The sequence below is a fragment of the Dreissena polymorpha genome, chromosome 7 (genome assembly GCF_020536995.1).
Source record: "Dreissena polymorpha isolate Duluth1 chromosome 7, UMN_Dpol_1.0, whole genome shotgun sequence".
Classification (NCBI taxonomy): Eukaryota; Metazoa; Mollusca; class Bivalvia; order Myida; family Dreissenidae; genus Dreissena; species Dreissena polymorpha.
Window position 1 is genome coordinate 103231607 of NC_068361.1, and position 27927 is coordinate 103259533.

Consider the following 27927-nt stretch of genomic DNA (forward strand, 5'->3'; position numbering starts at 1 on the left):
TATTATATTTGTAACAATGCACTCTTGTTCAGATTGACGCTTATTTGTAATGTAACTATCGCAGATATAAAATTGAACATTAAAATATGTTTTATTTTTGTAATTGAAATCTGCCTGTATATATATATTCCTGTTAATGTTGGTCAGTAAACTTCACTCTAAAGGTACCGTCCGTTTGCTTGTGCAAGTACAGTGACAAGGAAATTGGTATCAATCAATGGTAATAATCAATTGGTATAGGTGTTTTGATTCTATTTTGAATGCAATACTTAAATGCGGAGATTGTCAAAAAACGCCACTTTACACGTGCATTTACTTTATGATTCTTTTTATAGAAAACTATAATACTGTAACGTTGGTCTAACACTACAGACTTATAAGTTTAGGCACTCATACGTATTACAATAGTGTTGAAGTACTGAACAACACTTAAGGAATCTAAACAAACGATGCAACTTTGTTGATCAGGTCGCGTTGCCAATAGTGTACATTTTCCTCGTCGGTAAAAACGGAAATCGTGTCATTTCCGCAATATCGGTCAAACGTGTATTCCAAAGTCAGACGAAGCACTGGGCGTCATAGAGCACGGACATTGTGTCACTGCCGCTCTGTTGACCAATAGTGAATTCGACAGTCCCACGAAGGCCTGGACGCCATTCTGCACAGACATCGTTTCACTGCCGCTGTTGGTCAACAGGTTATTCCAAAGTCAGATGTAGCCCTGAGCAGCACGGATATCGTTTCACTGCCGCTATGTTGGTCAACAGTGCGTTCTAAGGAAAGACAAAACCTTAGCGCAATACTTTACGGATAGCATGTCATTACCGCTGGTTATTAACAATGCGTACCAAGTACATTCAAAGCTCTGAGCTCCATACTGCAAAGTATGTATGACTGCCGCTGTGTGGCAGTGTGTTTCCAAGTTCAGAGGAAGCCCTATGCACCAGTGATGTCGTGTCACTGTCGCTCTGTTAATCAACAGTGTGGTCAAAGGTAAGACGTAACTCTAAGCGCCATTCTCATAAAGCATGTTACTGCTCTGATGGCCAACAATGCATTCCAAGGACTGACGGAGCTCTAAGCGTCAAACTACATGTACACGAATATCACTGTTGCTGTTTGTAAACACTTTCAATGACAGACAAAACTCGGAGCGCCACACTCTGATATCTTGTGCCGCTGGTTGTCAACAGTGTGTTCAAAGGTCAGACGTAGTTCTAAGCGCCATACTCGTCGTATATCATGCCACTGCTTCTGATGGTCAACAGTGCGTTCCAAGGACTGACGAAACTCTGAGCGCAACACTCGAAGAATCAATTGTAACTGCCACAGTTAGTCATTAGTGTGTTCCAAGGTCAGAGGAAGCCCTGAGCGCAATGCTAAAAGGATATCGTGTCACTGCCAATCGGGTGGTCACCAGTGTTCAAGGTCAGACGAAGCTCTGAGCGGCATACTCCACGGATATCGTATCACTTCCGCTGCTACGAGACCCCATTCCGCCTAGCTCGCGCTCGAGCCTAAAAACATTAAACACTATTTTCAGAATTATAAACCGCGTGAAATGTTTTAGTTAATTTTTACAATATAGTATGTATGAGATAAATACAGTATAGTTATACTATTCTGGCATCGGTAATTAGATCAGTGTGAAAGACTATTTGAAATCAGTATATAGTATTACAAGCAGTCTCAAAGCAAGCATTAACCAAAAGTCAAGTACAAAAGAAACTCGTGCACATAATTCAAGTACAATACAAACTCATGCGCATACTTCAAGTACATTACAAACTTATTTACTAACAATTAATATACAATACAAACCTGTGCACACAATTTAAGTACCATACACACTTGTGCGCAAAATTTAAGTTTAATACACACTGGTACTCACAATCCAAGAACAATACAAACTTGTGCGTACAATTCAATTACAATACAAACTTGCGCGCACAGTTTAAGTACCATAACAACTTGTGCGCACAATGTAAGTACCAAACAAAAATTGTACGCACAATTCAAGAACCATACAAACTTGTGCGCACAATTCTCGAACCATACAAACGTGCGCGCACAATTCAAGTACCATACAAACTTGAGCGCACAATTCAAGTGCTATTCCAACTTATGCGCATAATTCAAGTACAATACAAACATGTACGCACATTTCGTGTACAACAAAGTTTGTGCGCAAACTGCATGTATTATACAACATTTGCGCATTAATCACGTACAATACAAACCTGTGCGCACAGTTCAATTACAATACAAAATTGTGCTAACAGTTCATGTACAATAACAACGTGTGCGCAAAATTAATGTATAAAACACACTGTGCGCACTATTCACGCACAATAAACTTTATGTGTACTGTTCAAGTACAATACAAACTTGTGCGCACAATTCAAGTACAATTATAACTTGAAGTACACGAGATTTGTATTTCGCTTGATTCAACGTCAAAAGATTTGTGCCTGATTAAATGTCAAAATCGTTGTGCTGGATTCAATGTCAAAAGGTTTGTTCTTGATGTAATGTAAAAAAGATTTGTGCTTGATTTGATGGTGGAAAATAATGTCGATGTAGGCAAGACCAACATTATAACAAGTATAAAAAACAGTTCCATCGATAGATAGATTGATGGATAGAAGTATGGAAGGACGGAAGGAAGGAAGGATTGATGGATCGTTTGATGAATGAATGAATGAATAGATGGGTGGATGGATGGATGGATGGATGGATGGATGGATGGATGGATGGATGGATGGATGGATGGATGGATGGATGGATGGATGGATGGATGGATGGATGGATGGATGGATGGATGGATGGATGGATGGATGGATGGGTAGATGGATGGATGGATGGATGGATGGATGGATGGATGGATGGATGGGCCGACGAACGGATGGATTTGTGCTTGTGTCCGACGTACGAACGGATGGGCTCTAGATGGTTATATGTTGGTTATATGTTGTCATCGTCTCTAAGTTTCAACCTACCATGAAAGCGGACCGCGATCATCGTCGTCCTTAAAATATAAATGTAACATCAAGAATATTTGACAAAACCATGAATATTCCAATTTTACACATGGGTTACACACAATAGATGACCTTTCAAACATCTTTAAATAATAATTAAAAAAAAACGATGACACTGTACTATGAAAATTTTGGTGATATAACATGATGACAGTTTATATTGACACTATTTACGATCTTGAGCATAAAAATAATCATACAATCATTGAACCGTCAAATAAAATTCCGCTTGCTAAATCTAGTCAACATATTCGTTTGACCGTTACAAAACTGCTAAAACCAAATGTTCAAAACCCTGGTAGATTATACATACATATACTTCATAGTTTCTCGGACATACAAAACATGTGAAGATTTGGAATTGTAATAATAAAATATTATATTGACAAATAAAAAAGTGAATGTCTGTTAGTTAAATCATAAACATTACGCAGAAACATAATACCGGTAATAACTATTTTGTAAATTAACTTCAGCTATCAAGCAACCCTGTCGTTATGGTGCTGTCCTATTAAATAATGAGGGTTAAAGCATCGTGCAATAATTCAAAACCCAAACCGTTGTTTATATTTCTATATACAAAAAAAAACATCTATACATCTAAAAACGTTTGTTTTTTTCAATTTAAATATTCACCGTCATCGACATGTCCTCCCATCGAACACTGAGCACTTGATCTCGTGGACGCTTGTATCTATACCGGAAGTCAGCCTCGCTCTCAGATGTTGCGTCTATGGCGTCCTCCAATGTAAACAAACGGGGTTTACCCGGCTTCCGGTTTCCCCTAGCTTGTTTCGATTCTGAAAACAGTATGCACAACGTTTTAACTAGTTTAAATTATCCCAACCTCCGCGAAAATATTTTACTGGTTCCGAGCAAATAAGCGATATCAAATTCCTTCCGTTTAAACCAACCATGTGATAATAGCCGAGCCACGTTGTACAATAATGGCGACTTGCAGTTTCAAAGTCATGGATAAACAATATCCCGTTTTATTTGTACTGTTTTAATTTAGGTAATTTATTTATTATCAACCTAAACTTACACGCTATTTTCAAAATATAAAAGAAAATGATACTACTTTTCATAATATCATACTTATACATACAAAAATCGTTTGCTGGCATAAGTTATCGCCAGTAGCCGTGGGGAGAAAACAGCTGCGTGGAGTTAAAAATTATCCCTATACAAAGCAGCGCGTTGTCGACATACATAACTTTATCTCGCCATACATTTTTAAATTGATTTTATTGGTAAATTAAAGATTGGTAACTTAAAGTAGTGTTCAACATGCACCGTATAATAAAGACAACATAACACACAGTGTTTCGAACGGATATCACTGACCATAATACAATCTTCGTGGTCGAACTAAATAGAAAATAGATACACATAGATCTATGCATACAGATGTTTCTGATATAACGAGAGCTTTGTCACAGACGTGACGTATACCCCCACGTGCCGCATTGACACATACTTTTGCATGCTGTCTTCACAAAACAAAAGAATCTAATTTATGGCGATTTTTAAGAATTATTATGCCATTATTATTTATGGCTATTTTGACATTCAAACTCTTGAATGCTTTCGCATGACACGCCGTCCAATGACTGTGAACAAAATTAATGTACAGAGGCATTTTAAAATATCACAATGAACGACATAGTTATGGCATGGACAAGCTCATGTATGGCCATTTTTACGTTTGAACTCAAAGTGTGACCTTGACCTTGGAGAAATCGACGTAATTCTTTCGCATTTCACATCGCCCAATGATTGTGAACAATGTACCGAGTAATTATAAAATCTCACAATGAATGACATGGTTATGGCCCGGACAAGATCATTTATGGCCATTTTTGACCTTTGAACTCACAGTGTGTCCTTGACGTTGCAGATATCGATGTAATCCTTTCGCGAGACACACCGTCCAATTATGGTTAACACATGTGCCGAATGATTTTAAAATCTCACAATGAACGACATAGTAATGGCCCGAACAAGGTCATTTATGGCCATTTTTTACCTTTGATATCAGAGTGTGACCTTGACCTCGGTGATATCGACGTAATTCTTTCGCCGTCCAATGATGATGAACAGATGTGCCAAGTAATTTTAAAATATCACAATGACCGACATAGTAAGGCTCGGACAAGCTCATTTATGGCCATTTTTGACCTTTGAACTCACAGTGTGTCCTTGACGTTGCAGATATCGATGTAATCCTTTCGCGAGACACACCGTCCAAATGATTGTTAACAAATGTGCCAAATGATTTTAAAATCTCACAATGAACGACATAGTTATGGCCCGAACAAGCTCATTTATGGCCATTTTTTACCTTTGAACCCACATTGAGCCCAAAGATATCGACGTAATTCTTTCTCGCGACACACTGTCCAATGATGGTGAACAAATGTGCAAAATGGTTTTTAGTCTCACAATGAAAGAAATAGTTATGATCAGGACAAGCTCATTTATGGCCGTGTTTGACCTTTGAACTAAAAGTGTGACATTGTCCTTGGAGATATCGGCGTAATTCTTTCGCGCGACATACCGTCCAATGATGGTGAACAAATGTGGCAAATGATTTTAAAGTCTGACAAAAAAACAATAAAATTATAGCCCGATAAAGCATTTGACCTTTGAACTCAAAGTGTGACCTTGACCTTGGAGGTATCGAAGTAATTCTTTCGCGCGACACACCGTTTAATAATGGTGAACAAATGTATCAAGTCATTTTAAATCCAAAGATATATTACATAGTTATGGTCTGGACATACTTTCGTTTAAAAACGCACTAAGTGATCTCGTAACCTAGTTTTTGACCCGGCATGACCCGTATTCAAACTTGACCTAGACATCATCTAGATACAACTTCTGACCAAGTTCGGTGAAGATCGGATGTAATTTTCAAGAACCGAAAGACGGACTGACAGACCGACAGACCGACTGACAGACCGACAGACAGACAGACAAAGTGACTCCTATATAGCCCCCTTTACCAATGGTCATGGGGGTGTAATTATTCAGGTTAGACAAAAAGTAATCGAACTTACGGTCTCTGTTTCTCAAAGCACCAGTGACGTCGACATGAACACGGCGCTGCGGTCCCACTTCCGGTGGAGTGTCGAAGCCTCCCATGACCTCACCTGATGACGTAGTTATCCTTTCGCGGTAGTTGTCCGATGTAAACCTGACGCCAAAAAGCATTGTAACTATATCAGGGTTCGTATTCCAAAAACAATAACCGATAGGAACTCGTATCCTTTATTAATATTCCGTTTTCCTTAAGTAATGTTTTCTACTACAATATGGTCAAACATGAATTACAGTGCTTGCCAATATAATATCGACTGACTTTTTTTTACTTCAGTGCTACTTTTTAACGTTATTGGATCATTTAATTCATAAGAAGATTATCATAATACTAGAGATCAATTTAAAATTAAAATTAACAGACACATTTGTTTAACTCAAATAAATACCGAAATTTTGTGTTGGACTTGAAAATACTTGTCAATCAGATGTGCTAAGTTGGGAAATCAAGACTAACCTGTTCACTACCCTGTGTTATCGAAACCAAGACTAACCTGTTCACTACCCTGTGTTATCGAAATCAAGACTAACCTGTTCACTACCCTGTGTTATCGAAACCAAGACTAACCTGTTCACTACCCTGTGTTATCGAAATCAAGACTAACCTGTTCACTACCCTGTGTTATCGAAATCAAGACTAACCTGTTCACTACCCTGTGTTATCGAAACCAAGACTAACCTGTTCACTACCCTGTGTTATCGAAATCAAGACTAACCTGTTCACTACCCTGTGTTATCGAAACCAAGACTAACCTGTTCACTACCCTGTGTTATCGAAATCAAGAATCACCTGTTCACTACCCTGTGTTATCGAAATCAAGACTAACCTGTTCACTACCCTGTGTTATCGAAACCAAGACTAACCTGTTCACTACCCTGTGTTATCGAAATAAAGACTAACCTGTTCACTACCCTGTGTTATCGAAATAAAAACTAACATGTTCACGAACCTGTGTTATAGAAATCAAGACTAACCTGTCCACTACCCTGTGTTATCAAAATCAAGACTTACCTGTTCACTACCCTGTGTTATCGAAATCAAGACTAACCTGTTCACTACCCTGTGTTATCGAAATCAAGACTAACCTGTTCACTACCCTGTGTTATCGAAACCAAGACTAACCTGTTCACTACCCTGTGTTATCGAAATCAAGACTAACCTGTTCACTACCCTGTGTTATCGAAATAAAAACTAACATGTTCACGAACCTGTGTTATAGAAATCAAGACTAACCTGTCCACTACCCTGTGTTATCAAAATCAAGACTAACCTGTTCACTACCCTGTGTTATCGAAATCAAGACTAACCCGTTCACTACCCTGTGTTATAGAAATCAAGACTTACCTGTCCACTACCCTGTGTTATCAAAATCAAGACTTACCTGTTCACTACCCTGTGTTATCGAAATCAAGACTTACCTGTTCACTACCCTGTGTTATCGAAATCAAGACTAACCTGTTCACTACCCTGTGTTATCGAAGTCAAGACTAACCTGTTCACTACCCTGTGTTATCGAAATCAAGACTAACCTGTTCACTACTCTGTGTTATCGAAATCAAGACTAACCTGTTCACTACTCTGTGTTATCAAAATCAAGACTTACCTGTTCACTACCATGTGTTATCGAAATCAAGACTTACCTGTTCACTACCCTGTGTTATCGAAATCAAGACTAACCTGTTCAATACCCTGTGTTATCGAAATCAAGACTAACCTGTTCACTACCCTGTGTTATCGAAATCAAGACTAACCTGTTCACTACCCTGTGTTATCGAAATCAAGACTAACCTGTTCACTACCCTGTGTTATCGAAATCAAGACTAACCTGTTCACTACCCTGTGTTATCGAAATCAAGACTAACCTGTTCACTACCCTGTGTTATCGAAATCAAGACTAACCTGTTCACTACCCTGTGTTATCGAAATCAAGACTAACCTGTTCACGAACCTGTGTTATCGAAATCAAGACAAACCTGTTCACTACTCTGTGTTATCGAAATCAAGACTAACCTGTTCACTACCCTGTGTTATCGAAATCAAGACTAACCTGTTCACGAACCTGTGTTATCGAAATCAAGACTAACCTGTTTACGAACCTGTGTTATAGAAATCAAGACTAACCTGTTCACTACTCTGTGTTATCGAAATCAAGACTAACCTGTTCACGAACCTGTGTTATCGAAATCAAGACTAACCTGTTCACTACTCTGTGTTATCGAAATCAAGACTAACCTGTTCACTAACCTGTGTTATCGAAATCAAGACTAACCTGTTCACTACACTGTGTTTTCGAAATCAAGACTAACCTGTTCACTACCCTGTGTTATCGAAATCAAGACTAACCTGTTCACTACTCTGTGTTATCGAAATCAAGACTAAACTGTTCACTAACCTGTATTATCGAAATAAAGACTAACCTGTTCACTACCCTGTATTATCAAAATCAAGACTAACCTGTTCACGAACCTGTGTTATCGAAATCAAATCTAACCTGTTCACTACCCTGTGTTATCGAAATAAAGACTAACATGTTTACGAACCTGTGTTATCGAAATCAAGACAAACCTCTTCACTACTCTGTGTTATCGGAATCAAGACTAACCTGTTCACTACCCTGTGTTATCAAAATCAAGACTAACCTGTTCACGAACCTGTGTTATCGAAATCAAATCTAACCTGTTCACTACCCTGTGTTATCGAAATATTCAAATTTTACGTCTTGTTTTTAAAACATCAATTCTTCGATTTTCAACATTGAAATAAATATAGTGTGTCAAGCCGAAGATTACCAATTTTACATATGAGCCGCATTCTTTGAATACCGGGCTCAATGCATGTGGTAAACAGTAGTCCCAAGATTAGCCTGTGAAGTCCGCATAGGTTAATCAGGGACGATACATTCCGCCGAAAACAGGATATTCATAAAGAAGGTACCGGTAATTTCTTTAAAAATACTTAAAAGCGGATATTGCGGATTGCACAGGCTAATCTTGGACTACGCACATGCATTAAGACCAGTTTTCATAGAGCGCGGCTAATGTAGGAGTCATTTTACAGGAGCGTCGATTAGCTCAGAGAGTTGTATTAGACATGATTAACATAATTCAATGATGTGCCAAGCTCTTCGTTACGATTAATTTCCATAAGGGGTCAAGAGAACTCATCAAGATAACTTACCTAGTTTGCTGGACGGCTTTAAGGTGACTAGCGATCCTCTGTCGACGGAGATCGTCGTATGACGAAGAGGCGTTGTCACAATGCACGTGTACACGTCGACGGATGTTGTCGGCGTACATCGCTGACAGCATACCGTCTTCGTTTGCGTATCCTCTTTCCTCCACATCCCACCAGTACGATGTCGTGTCACTCGTCGCGTCACGTGACACCTCGTTGTTGGTGACGTAATCGTTCGCTGCGGTCTCCAGACTGGTTAACGCGAGCTTGTTGTACCAGTCTGATGCCCCGGATGTGTGTGAGGTCACCGACGTAAACGTGGACGGCGGATCCATGGAGTGCGACGACTGCAGGCTTCCGCTCGACGTGTGAATGCTCCCGTCAATTTCTCGCTCCTTCCTTCTTTCGCCAGCTATCAAAAGATCGATTCTTTCGTCCAGGGAAAGGAGCTTCGTGAAAGGTCTCTCCGTTGGGTCATTGAGTAGGTCTGTCGCATAGCCTTCGCCATTCTGATTTTTATCGTCACTTTTGTCCAATTTATTTATATCAACTTCTTCATGATCGATGTCCTCCTTCGTATCGTTTTTGAACTGTTTATACGAATTCTGGTCCTTTGTATGCGTTCTTCTCACACAATCTTCGGGAGCATCGCGTTTTGTTGAATGAACTGCTGACGCCGAGTTTTCAAACGTACCAGAATCAGTATTAGCAGTCTGTTTCTTTCGCGCTGAATCACATTTTTCTAATGACTTAGATAAATCTGTGTTCTTTTTTGCTGCCTTGACACTTTGTTCTTCTGCCTGTCCTGATTTGGTGGAACATGCTTCAGCTGGATTCTCAAAAGTGTTTGATGCATCTTTTGATGACGTTACATTAAATGATTTCACGTTTGATGACGTAAAGTTTGACGTTGCACCCACGTCAAAGAAGCCCGGGACGCCAAGACCGGTGTTCGAAAGATATTTCTCGTACAAATGTTCCGTGTTCCAGTTCTCCAAAATGTATTCTCTGTGGATGTCCTTCAAAAGCCCGCTGTCGTAAAAAACTACCACATTTAAAAAAGTTTCTGTAGAAAACCCCGAAAATAAATAATGCTAAATTGATCAATCATAGATCCTTTTGTAAGCATAAACATGGGATTTCGCAAAGAAAGTTTGATCGGGAATATCTTTTAAACGTAATAGGTACACAAGACAGTTATGCCCACCGGCGCTTGGCGACGCTTTACATGTGTTAATACATTGCTGTGTATGGCACGTGTATACATGAGTAAAAACGAATGGATATGTTTAATACGCATATCAATGCACATGTACTCAAACACAAAGGTATGGGCGTAAGAAGGAAACAGGTATGTAATTTCGCCGCTCGCAAATCTATTTTTCTAAGCGCATGTCTGTCCGTTGGTACTAAGAATGTCCGTGGTATGGCATTCATTCACAAAAACACCATTTAAATCAAATTTCTTAAACATTTAACATCATACGAAATGCTTTTCAAGAAAAAAGCACAACATCATCTTACCATAAGGTTTGTGTTGCCACCTCGTCAGTGGTGGGCGGGTAAGTCCGGTCGTTTGACGTCCTCTCGGTGACGCTGGATAACGCTTCCACCAGTGAGGCGTCCAACTTCCGTAAGGTGGCGTGCAGATCGGCGAGCGGCGAGAAATCAAACGTATCCTCGATGAGCTCAATCTCTGACGTCAGTTCCGCCAACTGGCCCCTGTCATGAATAATATAAATCGCTGTCTGAGAAAACGGTGTTAAATGAATGTGCGTAAAGTGTCGTCCAAGATTTTCGTCAAGAAGAGTCATCCTTGAAATGAAAAATACTTAGGATTCGGCAGATATATAATATGGAGAATATTTTTGGTCGCAATTATTTTATCTTGTCTTTAAATAAATATTAAAGCAGCTTATTTGCATTGAATGTTTAGGTTTCGAATAATTAATAACAGCGTTTACATATTCAAATATTCATGTATGGTACTTTTCTTATTGTATATGTATGTTGGTGTTTAATTGGTTTTCAGTTTTGTTGTTGATCTTTTTACGGGGGAGGGGGTAGCTTATATGTGTTGGTCTGGGACTTGCGGGAGAGAATGGTTACTAGGGACAGATGATTACCTGAGTTGTTCACCCGCGCCCAGCGTTGTGACGTCAGAAAGTGACGTCAAACGTTCGTGTAAACCTCGCAAGGTATGAAGGACGTCCTGTTTAGTGTCTGACAGACTCTGTTCAGTGTCTGGATAGCAACACATATATCATTTTATGTGCAACAACATAATAAATACTAAGAAAACAGTGGTCCAGATTTATCATCTGTTTGAAAGATAATTGATTGAAGACATTTTATTTAGTGATTCGTAAAACTATTTCTTTTCTGATGGTTCTATACACAAGAGTTTTTTTTCTATTTTAGATATAATGTTCTTTCAAAGCCGTCTGTAGTTATGGTATAACAAATGTCACACTTTATAGCAATATGAATATTTGAGTTAAACCTGTTCAAACATGTTTATTGAATGAGCCTCGCTATGGGAAAACGTTGCTTAATGCGTGTGCGTACAGTGTCGTCCAAGATCGGCCTGTCTTGTCTGAACAGGCTTTTCTGGGACGTAACTTTCCGCCTGAACAGGTTTTCGTAAATAGAAGAGACTTGCTTATAACGAAAAATACTTAAAAAAAACGGAAAAATTCGCCCCGGATTAGCATGTGTGGACTTCGCAGGCTAATCACGGACGACACTTTAGGCACATTCATTAAGTCCGTTTTCCCAATAAGATTAAATTACATGTGAGAGATCGGGCCCTATATATAATGAATAACTTAAATTGAGTGATAAATATGTATTTACTAAATCAATTTAAGTAATTCATTTAAGTATCAGTTATAATTTCCTTTTTCATTCATGAATTCATACCTTTACAAAAGTGTTCGTATTTTCTCAGACACTTTGTCACGTTGTCTATAGAAGCTCGACAGCTGGCGTTCTGTTCCAGAAGACTGAGAAAAAGATACATTTTACCAAGTGCGTTATTATTTCATTTGTCAACAGCCAAATACTCAGTCAGTATTTAAACATTGCGACCGGTAAACTAATATGAAAACCGTCATTCACACGATATTTCAATACATCATATAGCCTGTTGGTGCAAAGAGGTACCGTGCGCCTCCTTATTTCAATGTCACGTGGTACCATGCGCCTCCTTATTTCAATGTCACGTGGTACCTTTTTGCACCTATGGGGCGATATTTCTTCTCACAAAACCAATTTGCTTCCTGAATGGCTTAACGTTGTGTCAAAAATTTAACAAAATTGTTAGGTCAATTAAGGACGTAAATTCGAATATTCGGAGACACACCTGGCGTTGAGTCTCGTCTGCGCGTGCAATAAAGCCCACATGCGTGCGCACATGTTCAGCAGTAGTAGGTATTCGAAGCACACATGACTTCTGCTCTGATGGGCCACGTGCAGGGGGCGCTGCTGGAGAAGGTTCTCGGAAGTGACGTCATAGCCGCATGCCACGAGAGTCTGTTTAAGATCATGATGAAGACTGAGAGTTCAGTACAACTCCCTCCATCAGACATACTCATTCTGAACAGGACGATTCGATAAGTGACTAGTGAAATACTTATTCGTCGAGAAACTTAGATGTATACGGTCGGCCAGAACGAACGTTCCTTTCAAAGAATCGTTTTTATACTACACATACTTTATCGAAAGGAACAGGCGTATAGCTTCCGCTACAAATGTTTGATATTTTTAGATACCTCGATTCTGGTTTGTATGTTTAGCAAAGACAAGTCGCTTATAACAGTAAGTTCTTATACAAAGTGTTTAATATCGGTTTACATCTTACAGATTGTGTATACATTGTGTGATTCAATGAAACAAACTTACTTTACATTCACTTAATGTTACTTCAACTAACATAACATGAAAGCAAGGATCTGAAAATCCGACAAAAATCTTTTAAGAAGGTGGCATTCTACTTGTCGTTCTCAATTCATAGCGTGTAATGTATTTTAAGATTTTATCATAGTTTGCCATAGCGAGTCTCTTCATTTCTTAATACTTGAAACATGCCTGTCTAGAAGCGTAATGATAAGCAAACGATAAAGAATACTAACGTGTAAACACTGGACATGTCCATGTTTTGCCGCCAGATGCGCGGCAGTGTTACCGCGCACGTCACCCGGAAGTGCGCATGCGCTGTGTGGCTCACGTGTCACAGAATTCAGCAGAAGATATAAACACTCCGCCTGAAAAAATGCAGAACACATTTTTTGAATATTTATTGCTCGATTAAAATGAGGCATTATTGTTCAATAGACAAGTTCTTTGTGGACACAACATAACGCAAATAATTAAAACCAAACTTAGTTGGAAAAATAAAAATATAATTAAAAAACAAAGCACAAATTAAGACGAAAATATAAGTCCAATTCACTGTGGTAATTTTTCATCTATGCCTAGGAATTCTCTCCATGATGAAATCAGCTCCGAAAAAAGTCCTAGGGACTATTTCATTAAGTCATAATAAGCTACTTACGGCTTATAAACCATTTGCGAGTTTGGCAAATAATAAGTATGTTGCGTCTTAGAAAATCATGGCGACTGGTTTACGAGATGTTATTAATGCAAAATTCCACCAAAAAGTTTTGTATCACTTCATGGTCCATCAAAGTAGTGCCTATTTATAAGTAGTTCCTTTACTCTTCTTGTTTAAAACCCATTTGGCGATCTCACCCAAGCTATGTGTGGTCATTTCCTGTCTCAAATGTGTGATACACATGTATATTTAATTAGGGACTAGGTCGACATATGAACGTTAGGTGTGCGTTTCTTGAAGTGCTGTAATTTTGTCGAAATCTCTCTGTCGAAACACTGTTTTCCGAGGGTGTTTGGATTTGGGCGAATTTTATTTTCTTAGAAGTGGCGGTTATGTATTTTTATTGCAATTATTATATTAGAACAGAGTTAGAAAGTAGGAGGGTTTATAAAGGGAACATTTTGGAATTGGATTTCGTGTAAACTAACCATCAATCAACTATGGTTTATAGAAATGGTCTTCTGTTTTCAGTGCGGGTGGTTTGCGCATAAGTCACATCAAACATACCAATACTAACATAAGCGGATTCGTATACCTGTCCGTGCTGCGCGCAGACGTTGAGCAGACGATTCAACATGGCGGGACCGAGCGCGTGACGTCTATGAGACCGCTCCAACATCACCTTGAGACAGTCAAACTGACCATGCTGCAATATATTATAAATTACATTGAACTTGAATGTATTTAGGAACTGTGTGAATTGCAACTACCTTATCTTAAAAGTTGTTTGCCGAAGACAGAGTTGCCATTACCTTCGCTGCCATTTCCACCGCTGTCTCGTTTTCGGCGTTGATATCCGACGTCATTTCCGGGAATTTTTCCAAGACATATTTGACTAGATCCGGATTTCCTACGAGCATGCTGCGATGAAGTAGCGTGTTACCACGTTGGTCGCGAAGTTTGAGAACTTGATCGGGCGGAAGATCCTCTATTCTTGAAATCTGAAACAAGTAAGGTTTCTTTAGCACTCGTTGATGAGGGCCTTACTTAAGAGGAAATTTAAAGTAATTTGTGGCATTTTGATGCCAATCCTTCAAATAAGGGGTTTTAACATTAGTAAAAATCATTTTAAGGAGAAAACAGTATTTAAAATTATTCAAACACACACTGATAAATGCGCGTATTTCTTTCTATAGGGATGGCTTGTAATTAGATTAACGTATTTACTAACGTATGTTTTCGTAAAAATACCTTCACCTTACTATAGATCGGATTATGATGAAACGTAACTGACCTATCCATGAAATGAAAGTAATATTTAAAACAATAAACATCCTGGTACTTCTATTATTAAAATAATTCTTATGACACTGACTCGTGTGAACATAATCAATAGTTGTTTTAACTTCCTGTACAAGTGTACCATGTCTGTGGTGTTGCCGTGCAGCAGAGCATCAAACTCGTCCTCGAAGACGCTGCCCGATGTCGTCGATTCTGCCTCTAGCTCGTTAGTATTTGTTCCAGACGACAAACTGTGCGCATGCGCTAGAGTTTCCGAAAATGACGTTATCTGCGAATCACTCGCGGAACTGTCAATGTGGTGAACCTCGGCATTTATCGTTGAGGATGAACTACGAACTTGCATGTCCGCTTTAGAAAAGTCTTCCGTATGTCTTGTATGATGTGGTGCTTGTTTGCTTATTGAACTTGTATTCTTATTTGTTGACGATACAAAACCCCGCCATTTATGACGTTTGCTAAAAACACCGCCATATTTCTTGGATCGTTTCAAATCACGTGATCTTGGATCTTCTTCTGACATAAGACTGATGTCGTCTGCTGACTTTTTACCGAACCGTTTCTTCATTTTGCTGTACTTTGTGGAGATCTGAGGTCGTTTACCTCCCTTGAAAGAATGAAAACACAAACGGATACTTGCTGCCTCAAACATATTTACAAAATGAGCTTATGAATTATATAAATGGGATATACGAGGAAGTCACTTAAGGAAATAAGGACATTTTTTATCAAAACTTAGTTGCGTTCATAAACAAACTTCATTAATTTTATCAAAAATACTTGAAAACTCTTATCTTATAATAATACGACCTAAAAGATATTTTCTTTGACAATATGATCTCATAATGTTTACATAGGAGAGAAAAATGATCAGCGAAAAAATGAGGTCATTTAAAGCATTACATTTGACGAAAAAGAATGGTTTGCATACATTTGAGATTGATTGATAAAACTAAATGCAATAACAGCAAGTACAACACATGCTTACAGAAACGTATTTGTTATCTAGTTTATCCGCGTCTCCGTCCGTTGTGGCAAAACATTCTGCTATCGAGTCATCGATGGGGAACTGCTGAACAAAAGTTTCGAATTCCGCCTCGTTTTGGTAGATAGCCTCGTTTTCATAAGTGGTCCTGTCATGGCGGCCGATTTTTCCGCGTGGAGTTTCAATATTTCCATAGCGTTCATGCATGGATCGAATGGTGATGAAGTCTAAATCATACATACAAAATACGATTTTTCTTTGAACATTCTTATATAAAACAGAATTATTTAACAAGGGCGTTAATCAATGCTTCTTTAATAAACGAAAATGCGAAATAATATTGACATAATAAAAGCGCTGAAGATTCTTCAGTTGTTCTCTAACCCTTGAGGCTCAAGAAAGTGTTAAGTTACCATTTTGACATGCTAGAATGGACGCTAATACGCATGCACATACAGTTAGGCTGCTCGATCGAACTCACTGTAAACGGACTTCATACAATTCTGTTTCTCGTGTAGCTTTTCAAAAACATTATATATTATTTTAGTCTGTTAGAAAATGCGTATTAGTAAATTCATATGAACGTCATCTTTTTTTAAAAACTTAAAATATGAAAAAATGTCCTTAGACCAATACATTTTTTGTCATTTTTTTTTATAGTTTTGAGAAGACATTATATTCATATTTATAAAGTATAACATTATAAGTGGCGAGTCGAAAGCCTTAAAGCCTGCATGCATTCAAAAAAAAAATTTCTTTGTTTTTTGAATAAGCGTTCTAGCGTACTCATTTTTTTTCTCCGTTTGTGAGTGTTTTTGTTGTTATGTGTTTGTTGTTGTTGTTTAGTTAATGCTGTGTTGATGTTGTTTTTCAAGGAAAAAGTCTCACCGAATATTGCTTCCGGGTCAGAGCCGCCAAAGATTCCGGCTGTTTCGTTGCTAGGCAACATTACGTCCGCCATATAACCGGGGCCGTTGTCGAACGATGGTGAGTGGAGAAACCTGAAAATGGCGTAGTTTATACATGAATTGCCTATGAATTAGATTTCCTTTAGTTTTATAACAAACTTTATTTACTTGTAAACGTGAATTTTTTCTCACTTGCATATCACGTGACGAAAAAAAAAACATTTATAAGAAATACTCGTCGAATACCCAAGTCCGCTTTGCCGTTTCCCCCAATGCGATAAATGTAGAATCTGTAATGAATCAACACTGGGTTTCGAGAATGCTCTTCCATAAATTTGTTTAAAAGAAATGAAAGAAACGAATAATAAGGCTTAGTGTGGTTTATTTACTCACTAAAACATTTGTAAAAGTAACTTCGCTACGCATTTAATTAATGTATGTATGTCTGTATTGTGCATACAATTAATATAAGCTATACATACTGTTCTAAGTTCATATGTACAGTATATGTTTGTATTGGTGCGAATTATATACCGATGCTTGATACTTATTTGCTGTTGTTATATACTTATATCACAATTGTTTAGAAGAAATAGTTTTGCATCTATAACAGTATTTTATTTTGATTAGTCTTCCGCTGACTTTTCACAATGTTTAAATTTTTAATTAATAAATTCAGTTTTATTTGTTTTATGTTGCACAGAGGGTTTTTAATTTGGTATAAATTATATATTTATAACCCTGAGACTTAAACAGCCACACAAATTTAAGAACGTGCACATCAAATCCGTGAGACCGATACTTTACAAATATATAACACGGCCCTTTACCTCACAACTAACAAGGAGCACGCCATACAAAGGGAGTGAATTTTATTTGTGAAAATTACTTATCAAAGACGTATATGCCGTTACATTATATTTGAGCCGCGGTCTGGGAACACGGGGCTTAATGCATGTGCGTAATGTGTCGTCCAGAATTAGCCTACGCAGTTTGTCAGGGACGACACTTTCCGCTTGTTTGGAATTTTCCATTTATAGGAAGTCTTTTCTTAACGGAGAGCCGTTTAAGTCGGAAATTGTCGTCCCTTATTAGTCTGTGCGGGCTGCACAATCTAATCTGGGACGACACTTTACGCACAGGCAAAGAGCCCCTTATAAAATGTTAACTTAATCGAAATACCTTTCTATGTATTCCATATTTTTACGTTCGCCGTCAGTAATCGGTAACCACGGTGATTTGTTTTCCACAACAGTAAGGTCCCCTGACATGCATATGTTTTTAAGGATGGTCAACATTTTTTTCGCAACACTATCTCTTCTTCAGTATAATATAAACATTCGTCCGCGTCTCTTATGACGGTTACTGGTACTATACCATTCCTCTCGCTGTCTTTTCATCAAATTGGTTCTTTAAAAAAAGCTTAAATGCACGTGTCCATGCTTACAACATGTTTTCGTTTCATTTATTTCATAAAATAATTGGTTTACATGCGATATACGTTCGACATCGTACATGCAGCAAAAAGCAAGAAATACACAAAATTACAAATTAAAAAGTTACACATAATCGGCTTTCAAACACGAAAATATTCCGATAGAAAACTGAATTTTCAAAATAAAACAACTCCCACTATTTGCTATAACACAAATTTTGAAGTTATCACTAAGTGTATTTTAGATATTTAGTCGCACCCGTTTGTAAATGTCCTCGCACGTAAAGGAGATGGTTATTAAATCATTAAACATTGAGTCCTTGGTTGATATTGAAACCCACTCGATGACAACATCGGTACTTCTTCAAACATACATGTGTGTTAGTCGGATAATGTTTCACTGAATGTCAGCGATTCTATACTTGTATCAATGGTTTAGATGTTTCACAAGTCGATATTTATTGGGAAAAAAATAAACAAACATTATTTTACTTTTAGTGGAGTTTCAGCATTTATGTTTATGCGTTTAGCAACAGTTCTAATATCGAGATTTTTCGATTTCGAATGTATTTAAAAAATACTCATATATTTACTTTAAACGATTCTTCAGTAAATAGTTTTGTAATGTACGACTTTTATTCATGTTAACGTAATTAGCATGTTGTTCATCTATTCGATTTCAAGGAAGTCTACAATGCACACTTTTATTTCATTTCAAATTCTGAACAATTGCCATATACCCATAATGTTTTAGCTCGGCGTTTTCGGAGAAAACCCGAGGTATTGTCATAGCCAGCTCGTCGTGTCGTCCGCCGTCCGCCGTCCAACGTCCGTCGTCTGAGGTCCGCCGTCCGCGTCGTGCTAAAACCTTAACATTTTGTTAAGGTTTTGAACATTGGCTCAAAAATCAAATTGCTTCCACCTTCAACTTTGAAACTTCATATTTAGATGCACCTTGATGAGTTCTACACGCCACACCCATTTTTGGGTCACTAGGTCAAAGGTCAAGGTCACTGTGACCTTTAAAAAAACATTCTGACAAGCTTTCATTTATTCAAAACTGCACCCGTAGCCGAGAGTGGCACCCGTTTTGCGGTGCTCTTTTTTTTCCAATTACTTTGCACTATTCCTACCCAGCTGATTTTTAACGTTTAAAAAAAACAGTCGCCACTTATTGAACATTAACTATTCCAGGCATTTTACAATGTCCGCCCAGGGTTGATTTTTCAGCATTTGCGACGACTTCGTCAATTATAATTACTCAACGTAACTAACCATTGATACTGTGATCAAACGTATTTCCTTTGATGTCTTATTAAATCATTTAAGAATCTCATAAAAAAAATATTAAAAATAAAAAAGATTTAAACACGATTTTTTTCGTTTAATGGCACACCACATACATCCCATTAATTATAAATTTACAGCTGTTTGTACTGCGATTATTAACGTAATGACTGTAATTATTTACTGCCTTTTTGCGTAGTGCTGATATTTGTAACATGTAATGAAATATCGACGGTTCCTAGATCATATCAATTTAACACAATATGCGGAACCACTGTGCATGTCGAATTAATCACCCATCAACGTAATGAATTAAAAGCGTATTACGTGACAAATTTAAATACATTCAGATCAGCTCATTCAAAATCATTAACTATATCTTCAAAAGTTGATGACTATTTATGATATTATTTAATTTTTGTACGAGGTTATGTTCGCTTCCCCGACACTAAAGGACAATACTTTATTATGTACCGTTTGCATGGGTTTAAAGAATAAAGTCACTGCAGTATGTGTTGTTTGCTTTTTTCATATAATTACTTCATTGATATCATACAGGATATTTGTTGGATCCGGTGGATTATCGATTTTAATTCACGAGTGATCATAGAAAAATAATATTTCACGAGTGGCGCAGCCACGAGTGAAAATATTTGTTTTCTCTGATCACGAGTGAATTAAAATCGATAATCCACCGAATCCAACAAATTTTCTTTTTATTTAGTGCATTTTTCACAGTTTATATACATTGTTCAAGAGTTCAGCTAACGAATTTTGCTGGGATAATGACGTCATTTCGTCAAAAAAATGACGTCATTTCACAGTAAACAATGAAAATTATCGATAATTCTCACTGATAATTTTCACTGTTTGAAACAGTGAAATTATCAGTTTTAAATCACTGATATTTCTCTATAAACCACCGGAAAGCATTAAATAAAAATGTATAATCTAAACGGATTTTTGTAATGACGTCAACATCACATGCGATTTTTTATTATCATTTATTAACGATCTGACTTTGGTTTGTAATTGTTTCATCCTGTTTTTTTTACAAGAATCTGTAATATATGCATACGTTTACGTAATGACGTCACTACTGTACGTTTTTGTCTGCTTGAGGAATATACTGAGGTGAAACCCATCGAATTTAATGAGGTTACCAAAGCCTTGCTTTTTAATGGCTTTATTTATATTATTGATGATGATTGTATGAAATGTTTTGATTTATAAAATAACGTGATTATGATATATATTATGTAAAGTTTGCATGTATTTATATTTCATGACGTAAATATTTTGTGTATGATCTGTTGTTTGAGTGGCTATTTAATGACGTTGATGTAGTCTGCACAGTTCTATAGGCTGATGCCCATAAAGCAACAAAAGCTTGTTTCCACTTTTGTTTCTCTAAAAAACAGAATAAGTCGGGCGGCAAAAGGTTGTATTGTTTCTTATTTTAGTTGTTCACTAGCGAACAACTTAAGTTACTTGTGAATTTTGCCGAAGCAAGATATTTTAAACACCAAACAAAATAGAAATGTGGAATAATCTAAGTGAGAAATGTGAAATTATTTAAGTTAGAAATGTGAAATAATTTACGTGAGAAATGTGAAATAATTTAAATGAGAAATGTGAAATAATTAAAGTGAAAAATGTGAAATAATTTAAGTGAGAGATTTCAGTTTGTGAATTTTATCATTTTTATAGTGATGATGATTGTGATTTTTATGATAATGATTATGTTGAACAATGATAATGACAACATCGATAATGATTCCCTGTGCAACACTTATATAAATAATTGAGGTTTAGACTATGTTCGTGTTAATATATGATATATTTTTAATTCCTTTAAATCTGGTAAGTTGGCATAAAACGAAAAAACTTAAAAATATAAGCTGACTCATCTGTCGAATCCAATTTAAAATAACACTTATTTTATGAAATGCGGCTTAAATTGTATAGCAAATTGGGAGAACAGCAGCGAAATTTTTCTTTTGTGTTGATTGTATAATACTATTTTTATTTAAATTACTTCTTTAAAATATTTAAATTCATTAGAATACCATTAACAGCAATATTGTATGGCATAAACTCGCAATTTAAGCGATTTGCAATTTTGTGAATGTATTGTCAATATTTAAACGCACCTCGATTCAATCAAAACCGCTTATTCTAAAGGGGATGTCAGCCGAAAAACCAACGGCATAGAACATACACTTTAATTGGTTAAACACGATAAAAATCTAAAATACTTCAGTCGGGGGTATTGAACGTGTGGCGCGGTATTAACCACAAATCTTGAATTATTAATGTGTAACGATAATTCACCTGTATGGTCCGCGTGCTTTTGATACCTGGCAGTAATATGTAGACACAACTTTAGAACGAGCATACAAGCGTATCAAGCAACAAACTAAAATTCAAAACTTGCTTTAACTTCATAATTGTCAGGAACAACTGATAAAAACAGCAATGCACTTTAGCTTTAACATTTATTTAATTAAACGTGTGTTATTGTTTTTGATGTTTTTAATTTAAGACTTAAATAAATTAACTGAACTTTATACCTATCAATGGACGTTGATACCTCAATCGGAGTTGCGATTTAAATTAATAAACTATATACAATATAAACAATATACGCTTCATGCAAAAAGGCCTTTATGTTACACAAGAAACAAAGACTTTGTTAAAATTACAGAATGAATCGATCCTCAAAATTAATAACAGGAAGCAATTAATCATCCATTCGATTTACGACTTAATGGTTTCAAGTATTCTGAGTGCAGCAATAACTCATATTAAAGTCGATTCATTATTTCTTATGGTTGGCAAATCAAATCATCGATATTAGTAACACAAATCTTAATGAGCATTCAATCGTGCGTGTTTATGCAGATCAGTTTGAAACATTCCTATATGTGAATAGAAAATAAGAATTTAAACATGTTTGATTAGACATCGTTTTTACATACAATATTTAAAACAAAAATATTCTTAAATCTTCTTAAGTCCGCATTAAACATGCAGCTTGTTGGGAAAAGATATGAACAGATGAAGAAAATACACAAATAAATGCAAAAAATACCCACCTCAAGTTTGTGCAAACGCATTAATTCAATAATCAACATCACACATTTATGTCATAAATATTCCCAACATGTTACTGGAGTATTCAAGTTGAAAATGAAAGGTGTCAAGTGCGCTTCAATTTAATTCCTGTACACTTCCCCACAGCCTTGACGGAAATCCGGCCTATCAATATTAGTGTTGACTTTTCACCGCGAATTGTTTGAGAATCAGCTGGATTAGAATTGTAAAAGACGGCCATCAAAGTATATTCCCATAATGTATTGACCGTAAAGGTGATTTGACGAATGGGTATTTTATGAATTTGCGTTAACGTTACACTTTAAAGCTGCTTTCTCTCACACATGTTTTGTATGCCGTGAATCATATTTTACGATTCGTTTGAGAGAAAAAAACGGCAATTGTCTTATAGGTATCTTTTCACCGTTTGGTAAATTGACAAAATTGAAAAAAGTTGTTTCAGATTCGCAAATTTTCGTTTTAGTTATGATATTTGTGAGGAAACAGTAATACTGAACATTTACCATAGTCTAATATAGCCATTATATGCATCTTTTGACGATTTAAAAACCTGAAAATTATAAAGCGTTGAAACGCGAAACGATTGAATAATTTGGAGAGTTCAGTTGTTGTCGTTTAATATTGTGAAACCACGAAGATTTCTTATATAAAGTATAAAATACGTCTGACATGCATTCTTTGCAGGATGGCCTAGCGGTCTAATTTGTTTTTACTCCAGGACTCGGGGGGTCACTGGTTCGAGCCATGATGCGGGTAACTTTTTTCCTTTTTTAAATTTTATTCTTGATTTTTTACTTGAGCTTTTTAGATCCAATGTTTACATTTATCAATATAAAGCATTTAATGACAAACTTCAAGACATGCCAAAATCTGTGAAAAGGCCCCTATATACTCTGTAGGAACAGAAGTGATTATGACAATGAAATAAATGTTGTTTTTTAATTAATCATATCTATGCCCATACTGGATATCAGACTTTTATGTATGTTGTATTTAGTCTCAAACTTGTGCTTCACTGGAATATGAGAGATATTTTTTCCAGAGGTTGCATGTCAGGTTATTGTAATCCGATTTACCGAAAGATTATCCCTTTGAAGTCCGCCCCTTACACTCGTTGTCTGTTTGTCCGTCCCTTATTATGAAACAAAAATCATCTATATACAATATAATTTGGTTCAATTCTATGCTAAATAACCATCTTTGAAGATAATGTTTTGCGATCAAACATCTTTAAAGTGTACAAACATGTTTATTTAAACTTTAAAGGGCTTTTGACATGAATAACGTTTGTCAACGCAATAAAGATGAATGGAAATATTTCATATAATCTTTGAGATCGATGCCCGCTGACTGTGAACAATTTATAGGCAAATTGCGTTTTATTTGAGTCAAATGAAAGGTGTCTTTATGCCCATTGTTGTTGCATTCGCAAAGCGGCAATGGGTATCAGGCTTTGACACAGACAACAAATAAGAAATCAGCCGTAGTTATTGTGTGCCGGTTATAATTCAAGTAGCACCTATGAAATAAAAATGCCGCATACATGTAATTGCATTTGATTGAGATAAATTGTCCCGAGGTTGCTATTCTTTGGTCTTATTTCAACGGGTTGTCGCGTGAAGAAAACTGATGGTAGTGGGCAATGATTTTTTAAAACTGAATTATCGAATAGATGTATGATGTAATTCTAAACTTTCAATGAGTATTTAAGTATACGCCTTAAGATAAACAATCAACTGTTGAACTTCACTGCTACATGTAGCAATTGATCAAGCAAATGTGTCTGGCACACTAACAGCATCTCGAAATTAAAGGAGTCTCGTTCTGAGAAAACTGGGCATAATGCTTGTGCTTAAATTGTCATCCCAGATTAGCCTGTGCAATCCGCACAGGCTAATCAGGTACGACTCTTTCCGCTTTTATGACATTTTTCGTTAAAATGAAGTCTCTTCTTAGCAAAAATCCAATGTAGGCGGAAAGTGCTGTCCCTGATTAGCCTGTGAGGACTGCACAGGCTAATCTAGGACGACACTTTACGCACATGCATTATGCCCAGTTTTCTCAGAACGCGACTCAAATATACATGTGATTGATGAAAAGTCTAACAAAATGAATTTGTCTTAATCCCGTTTTTGTTCTTTATTATGCATTTATAGCCGAACTATATGTAAATGAATTTGACATCCGATTGATAAAAAAAGAAGAGTGATAAGTTAAGTTTAATCGATTTACCTGTACTTTAAAGAGTAATATTGACGGTCTTGCATTTAACAAGAATTATAACAAGAATTTATATAATGATTGCTTTCACCGTACGCCTCTTTTTTATGCACCCTCAATAAAATAATCAGTTTTATGATTACAAAAACGTTCCCGTAGGACACGGTTCGCGGGAGCGAGAAAAAGTATCAGCATAGTAATAGTAGTTGAATGTTAATGAATGAAATGTTAATAAAGAATCGTAAAACGCATACGAACTCTGTATAAAACTCTCTGAAAAAGTATAAGCATAGTAATTGTAGTTGAATGTGAATGAATGAAATGCTAATAAAGAATCGCAATACGCATGCGAACTCTGTATAAAACTCTCTGAAAAAGTATTAGCATAGTAATTGTAGTTGAATGAAATGTTAAAGTGATTTTATGGGCATTTTTCACTGTTGAATTGAGCTGAAAAGAATTAACAGGTCAAAAAAGTTAGTTAAAATGTGGTTACTGACCAATTATCTGCAACTCATCTTGCTACCAGTTGTTTATAAATTTTTTTATATTATATTCGATATTTTACGTGACTCACCCAGTCCTCTAAGCCGAAATGAAACGTATAACAAAATAGTATCTTTGTGTCGTATGAACGAATCTGCACTAAAACTAGATTTAGATTCACATCGTAAATCGAATCATTTCTGTCGTCAGTCATCTAAACGAAAGTACGGTTAATATTCAAATGCATTATTTTTCTCTTTTCGGGATATTGTTTTAGTATGTTGATGCTGCATTAACAACTTTACGTGTATATGGAATGAAAACACCGAAATAAACAACGGTTGCGATAGACACCTATAAACTGTTAGATTCCCATAATATCACTTTAATAAATCGCAATGCGCATGCGAACTCTGTATAACGGTATCATAGTCTCATATATATATTGTACGACTGCTGCACGTGTGAGTTCGATTCCATTTTTTTGGACATGACATTCATGTATTTATAAACATAATTCAACATAACATTTTCGATAGTTATATTAAAGTGACACAGCGGGAATAATCTTCGTTTTTATAGGTGTCTTTATGCCGGAAAAAACACGTTGATATGCTAGTTAATATGACCCACCTCGAAAAATATTATTGTAGTTTGCAAAAATATTATTTAAAAATTGCAAAAAATGGGTTTACTTTCGCATGATCCTAAAGGATTTTGAAATTATTATTGATATTTGCTGCACATGTACCTTTAAAACGTCAACAGATATCGCTCTCGATTGTTTAAGCGTACATTTCAGATGCTATGACTTCATTACAATCAATACTTCCTTTAAATCTTTTATAATCGTGAACATTTTGTAATGGCTTACATAATCAAAATTTTAAAAAGTTATCTTGCTAGGTTAATTATTTGTAAAACGAAGCTTATATCATTGTTAAAACGGACAGGTCAAACACGGAAAACATTATGAGAATCTTATAAAGCATATACCATTTATGCACATGCGATATTATACAACTTCCTTTATGTAAGAAAGATTCTCGCGTTCATGAATATGAATATTTGCATAACATCAAACAACATCTCTCGGATCGTCTGCTCTTAACCACTTGCTGTTCTTTCATTCAGACGTTCTTTCATCCTGACTTTCTTTTATTTAGAAGTTTTTTATTCTAACGTTCTTTAATTTAAACGTTCTTTCATTCTAGCGTTTTCATCCAGACGTACTTTTATGCGGACGTTCCTCTATTCTGACGTCCTTTCTATAAGCTCTTTATAGTGAAAGTAAACAGCATACAATGTGACAATACTTATAGTTTTCCAGTGTATTTTCAGAAAAAAACACGTGAAAACTTGAAAATGTACAAACCTTTAAAATCCAACATTACACTTCCAAAATATCACTCAGGCAAAACAGAGTCTTGATATCTGTATCAATAATCCGTTTTCCTTCCTGTCACAAGCTGTTTTAAACATGAACCTTTATCGCTAACTGTGGCAGGTCTTATCTTTAAAACGTTGACATAGCTTATCGAGCTTATTAATGTTTTAAACAAATTCACGCAACACGCTCAGTTGGGCATTGAAACTTAACCCACATCCACCGCGTTGACATCCTATATGTAGCGAGGGATGATTAAAAATTTAATAACCTGACGCGGTCGGTGTAGCAGAAAAGTATGTTTTGAAAAATAAATAACTTAAGCTATGAGTCAATTCACAGGCAATGTGTTTGCACAATGTAGTTTTGTATCGTTTTAATGTGTGCGGGCCATGATGGAAAACGTATTATTAATAAGACTGACATTGTCATAAAAATTGGTTTGCTTTCAGGAGAAGAAAAGGAAAAGGCTCAAGTGATATTAATTTGTTTGACCTTGAAGTAGACGTGTGACCTTGAACATCGACCTTGATGTTCGGGTGTTGACCGGGACACTCCATCCAATGATAAAGTGTTACAGATTGGTTTACTATTTTTCGACATAATTATTACCTTGAACTTTGACCTTTTTGTCATCCCAAATATTGGAATTTACCTTAGACCGATTAACCAGACTTAAGTGTGTGTCATATCATTACATAATTCTTGCCAATAATTCCAAGTTGTTTGAACATCCATCCATCATGGATACGGCTGTGATTAGCTGATAATCCACCCATGCTGGATAGAGTTAGAGTTATTATATAGATAGTGTATTTGGAGTACATGTCGAAATTTGACCGTGAACTGTGGCCTTGACCTGGTTCTTTTGCTTGAGCTTGATGTGTTTGACAACAAGCATTCGCAAAACTATATGACACGTTTTCACAG

General features: G+C 36.4%; 1 protein-coding gene and 1 long non-coding RNA gene across 2 annotated transcripts; both read right to left on the reverse strand.

Annotated features, from left to right (window-relative positions):
* Nucleotides 1–72: 72 nt before the first annotated feature.
* On the reverse strand, nt 73–15683 carry LOC127838722 (uncharacterized). The gene is made up of 13 exons (XM_052366696.1): nt 15297–15683; nt 14686–14874; nt 14469–14579; nt 13452–13583; nt 12683–12852; nt 12241–12323; nt 11445–11562; nt 10843–11040; nt 9322–10350; nt 6104–6240; nt 3678–3841; nt 3000–3028; nt 73–1517 (listed from the first exon to the last, which is right to left on the reverse strand). Exons 1-13 carry the CDS (start codon nt 15516–15518, stop codon nt 1430–1432), a joined length of 2670 nt encoding a protein of 889 aa, XP_052222656.1. The 5' UTR covers nt 15519–15683; the 3' UTR covers nt 73–1429.
* Nucleotides 15684–16171: 488 nt separating this feature from the next.
* Nucleotides 16172–27267, reverse strand: LOC127838736 (uncharacterized). The gene is made up of 3 exons (XR_008029931.1): nt 26986–27267; nt 17046–17158; nt 16172–16384 (listed from the first exon to the last, which is right to left on the reverse strand). It is a non-coding gene; the product is annotated as an uncharacterized LOC127838736 (long non-coding RNA).
* Nucleotides 27268–27927: the final 660 nt, after the last annotated feature.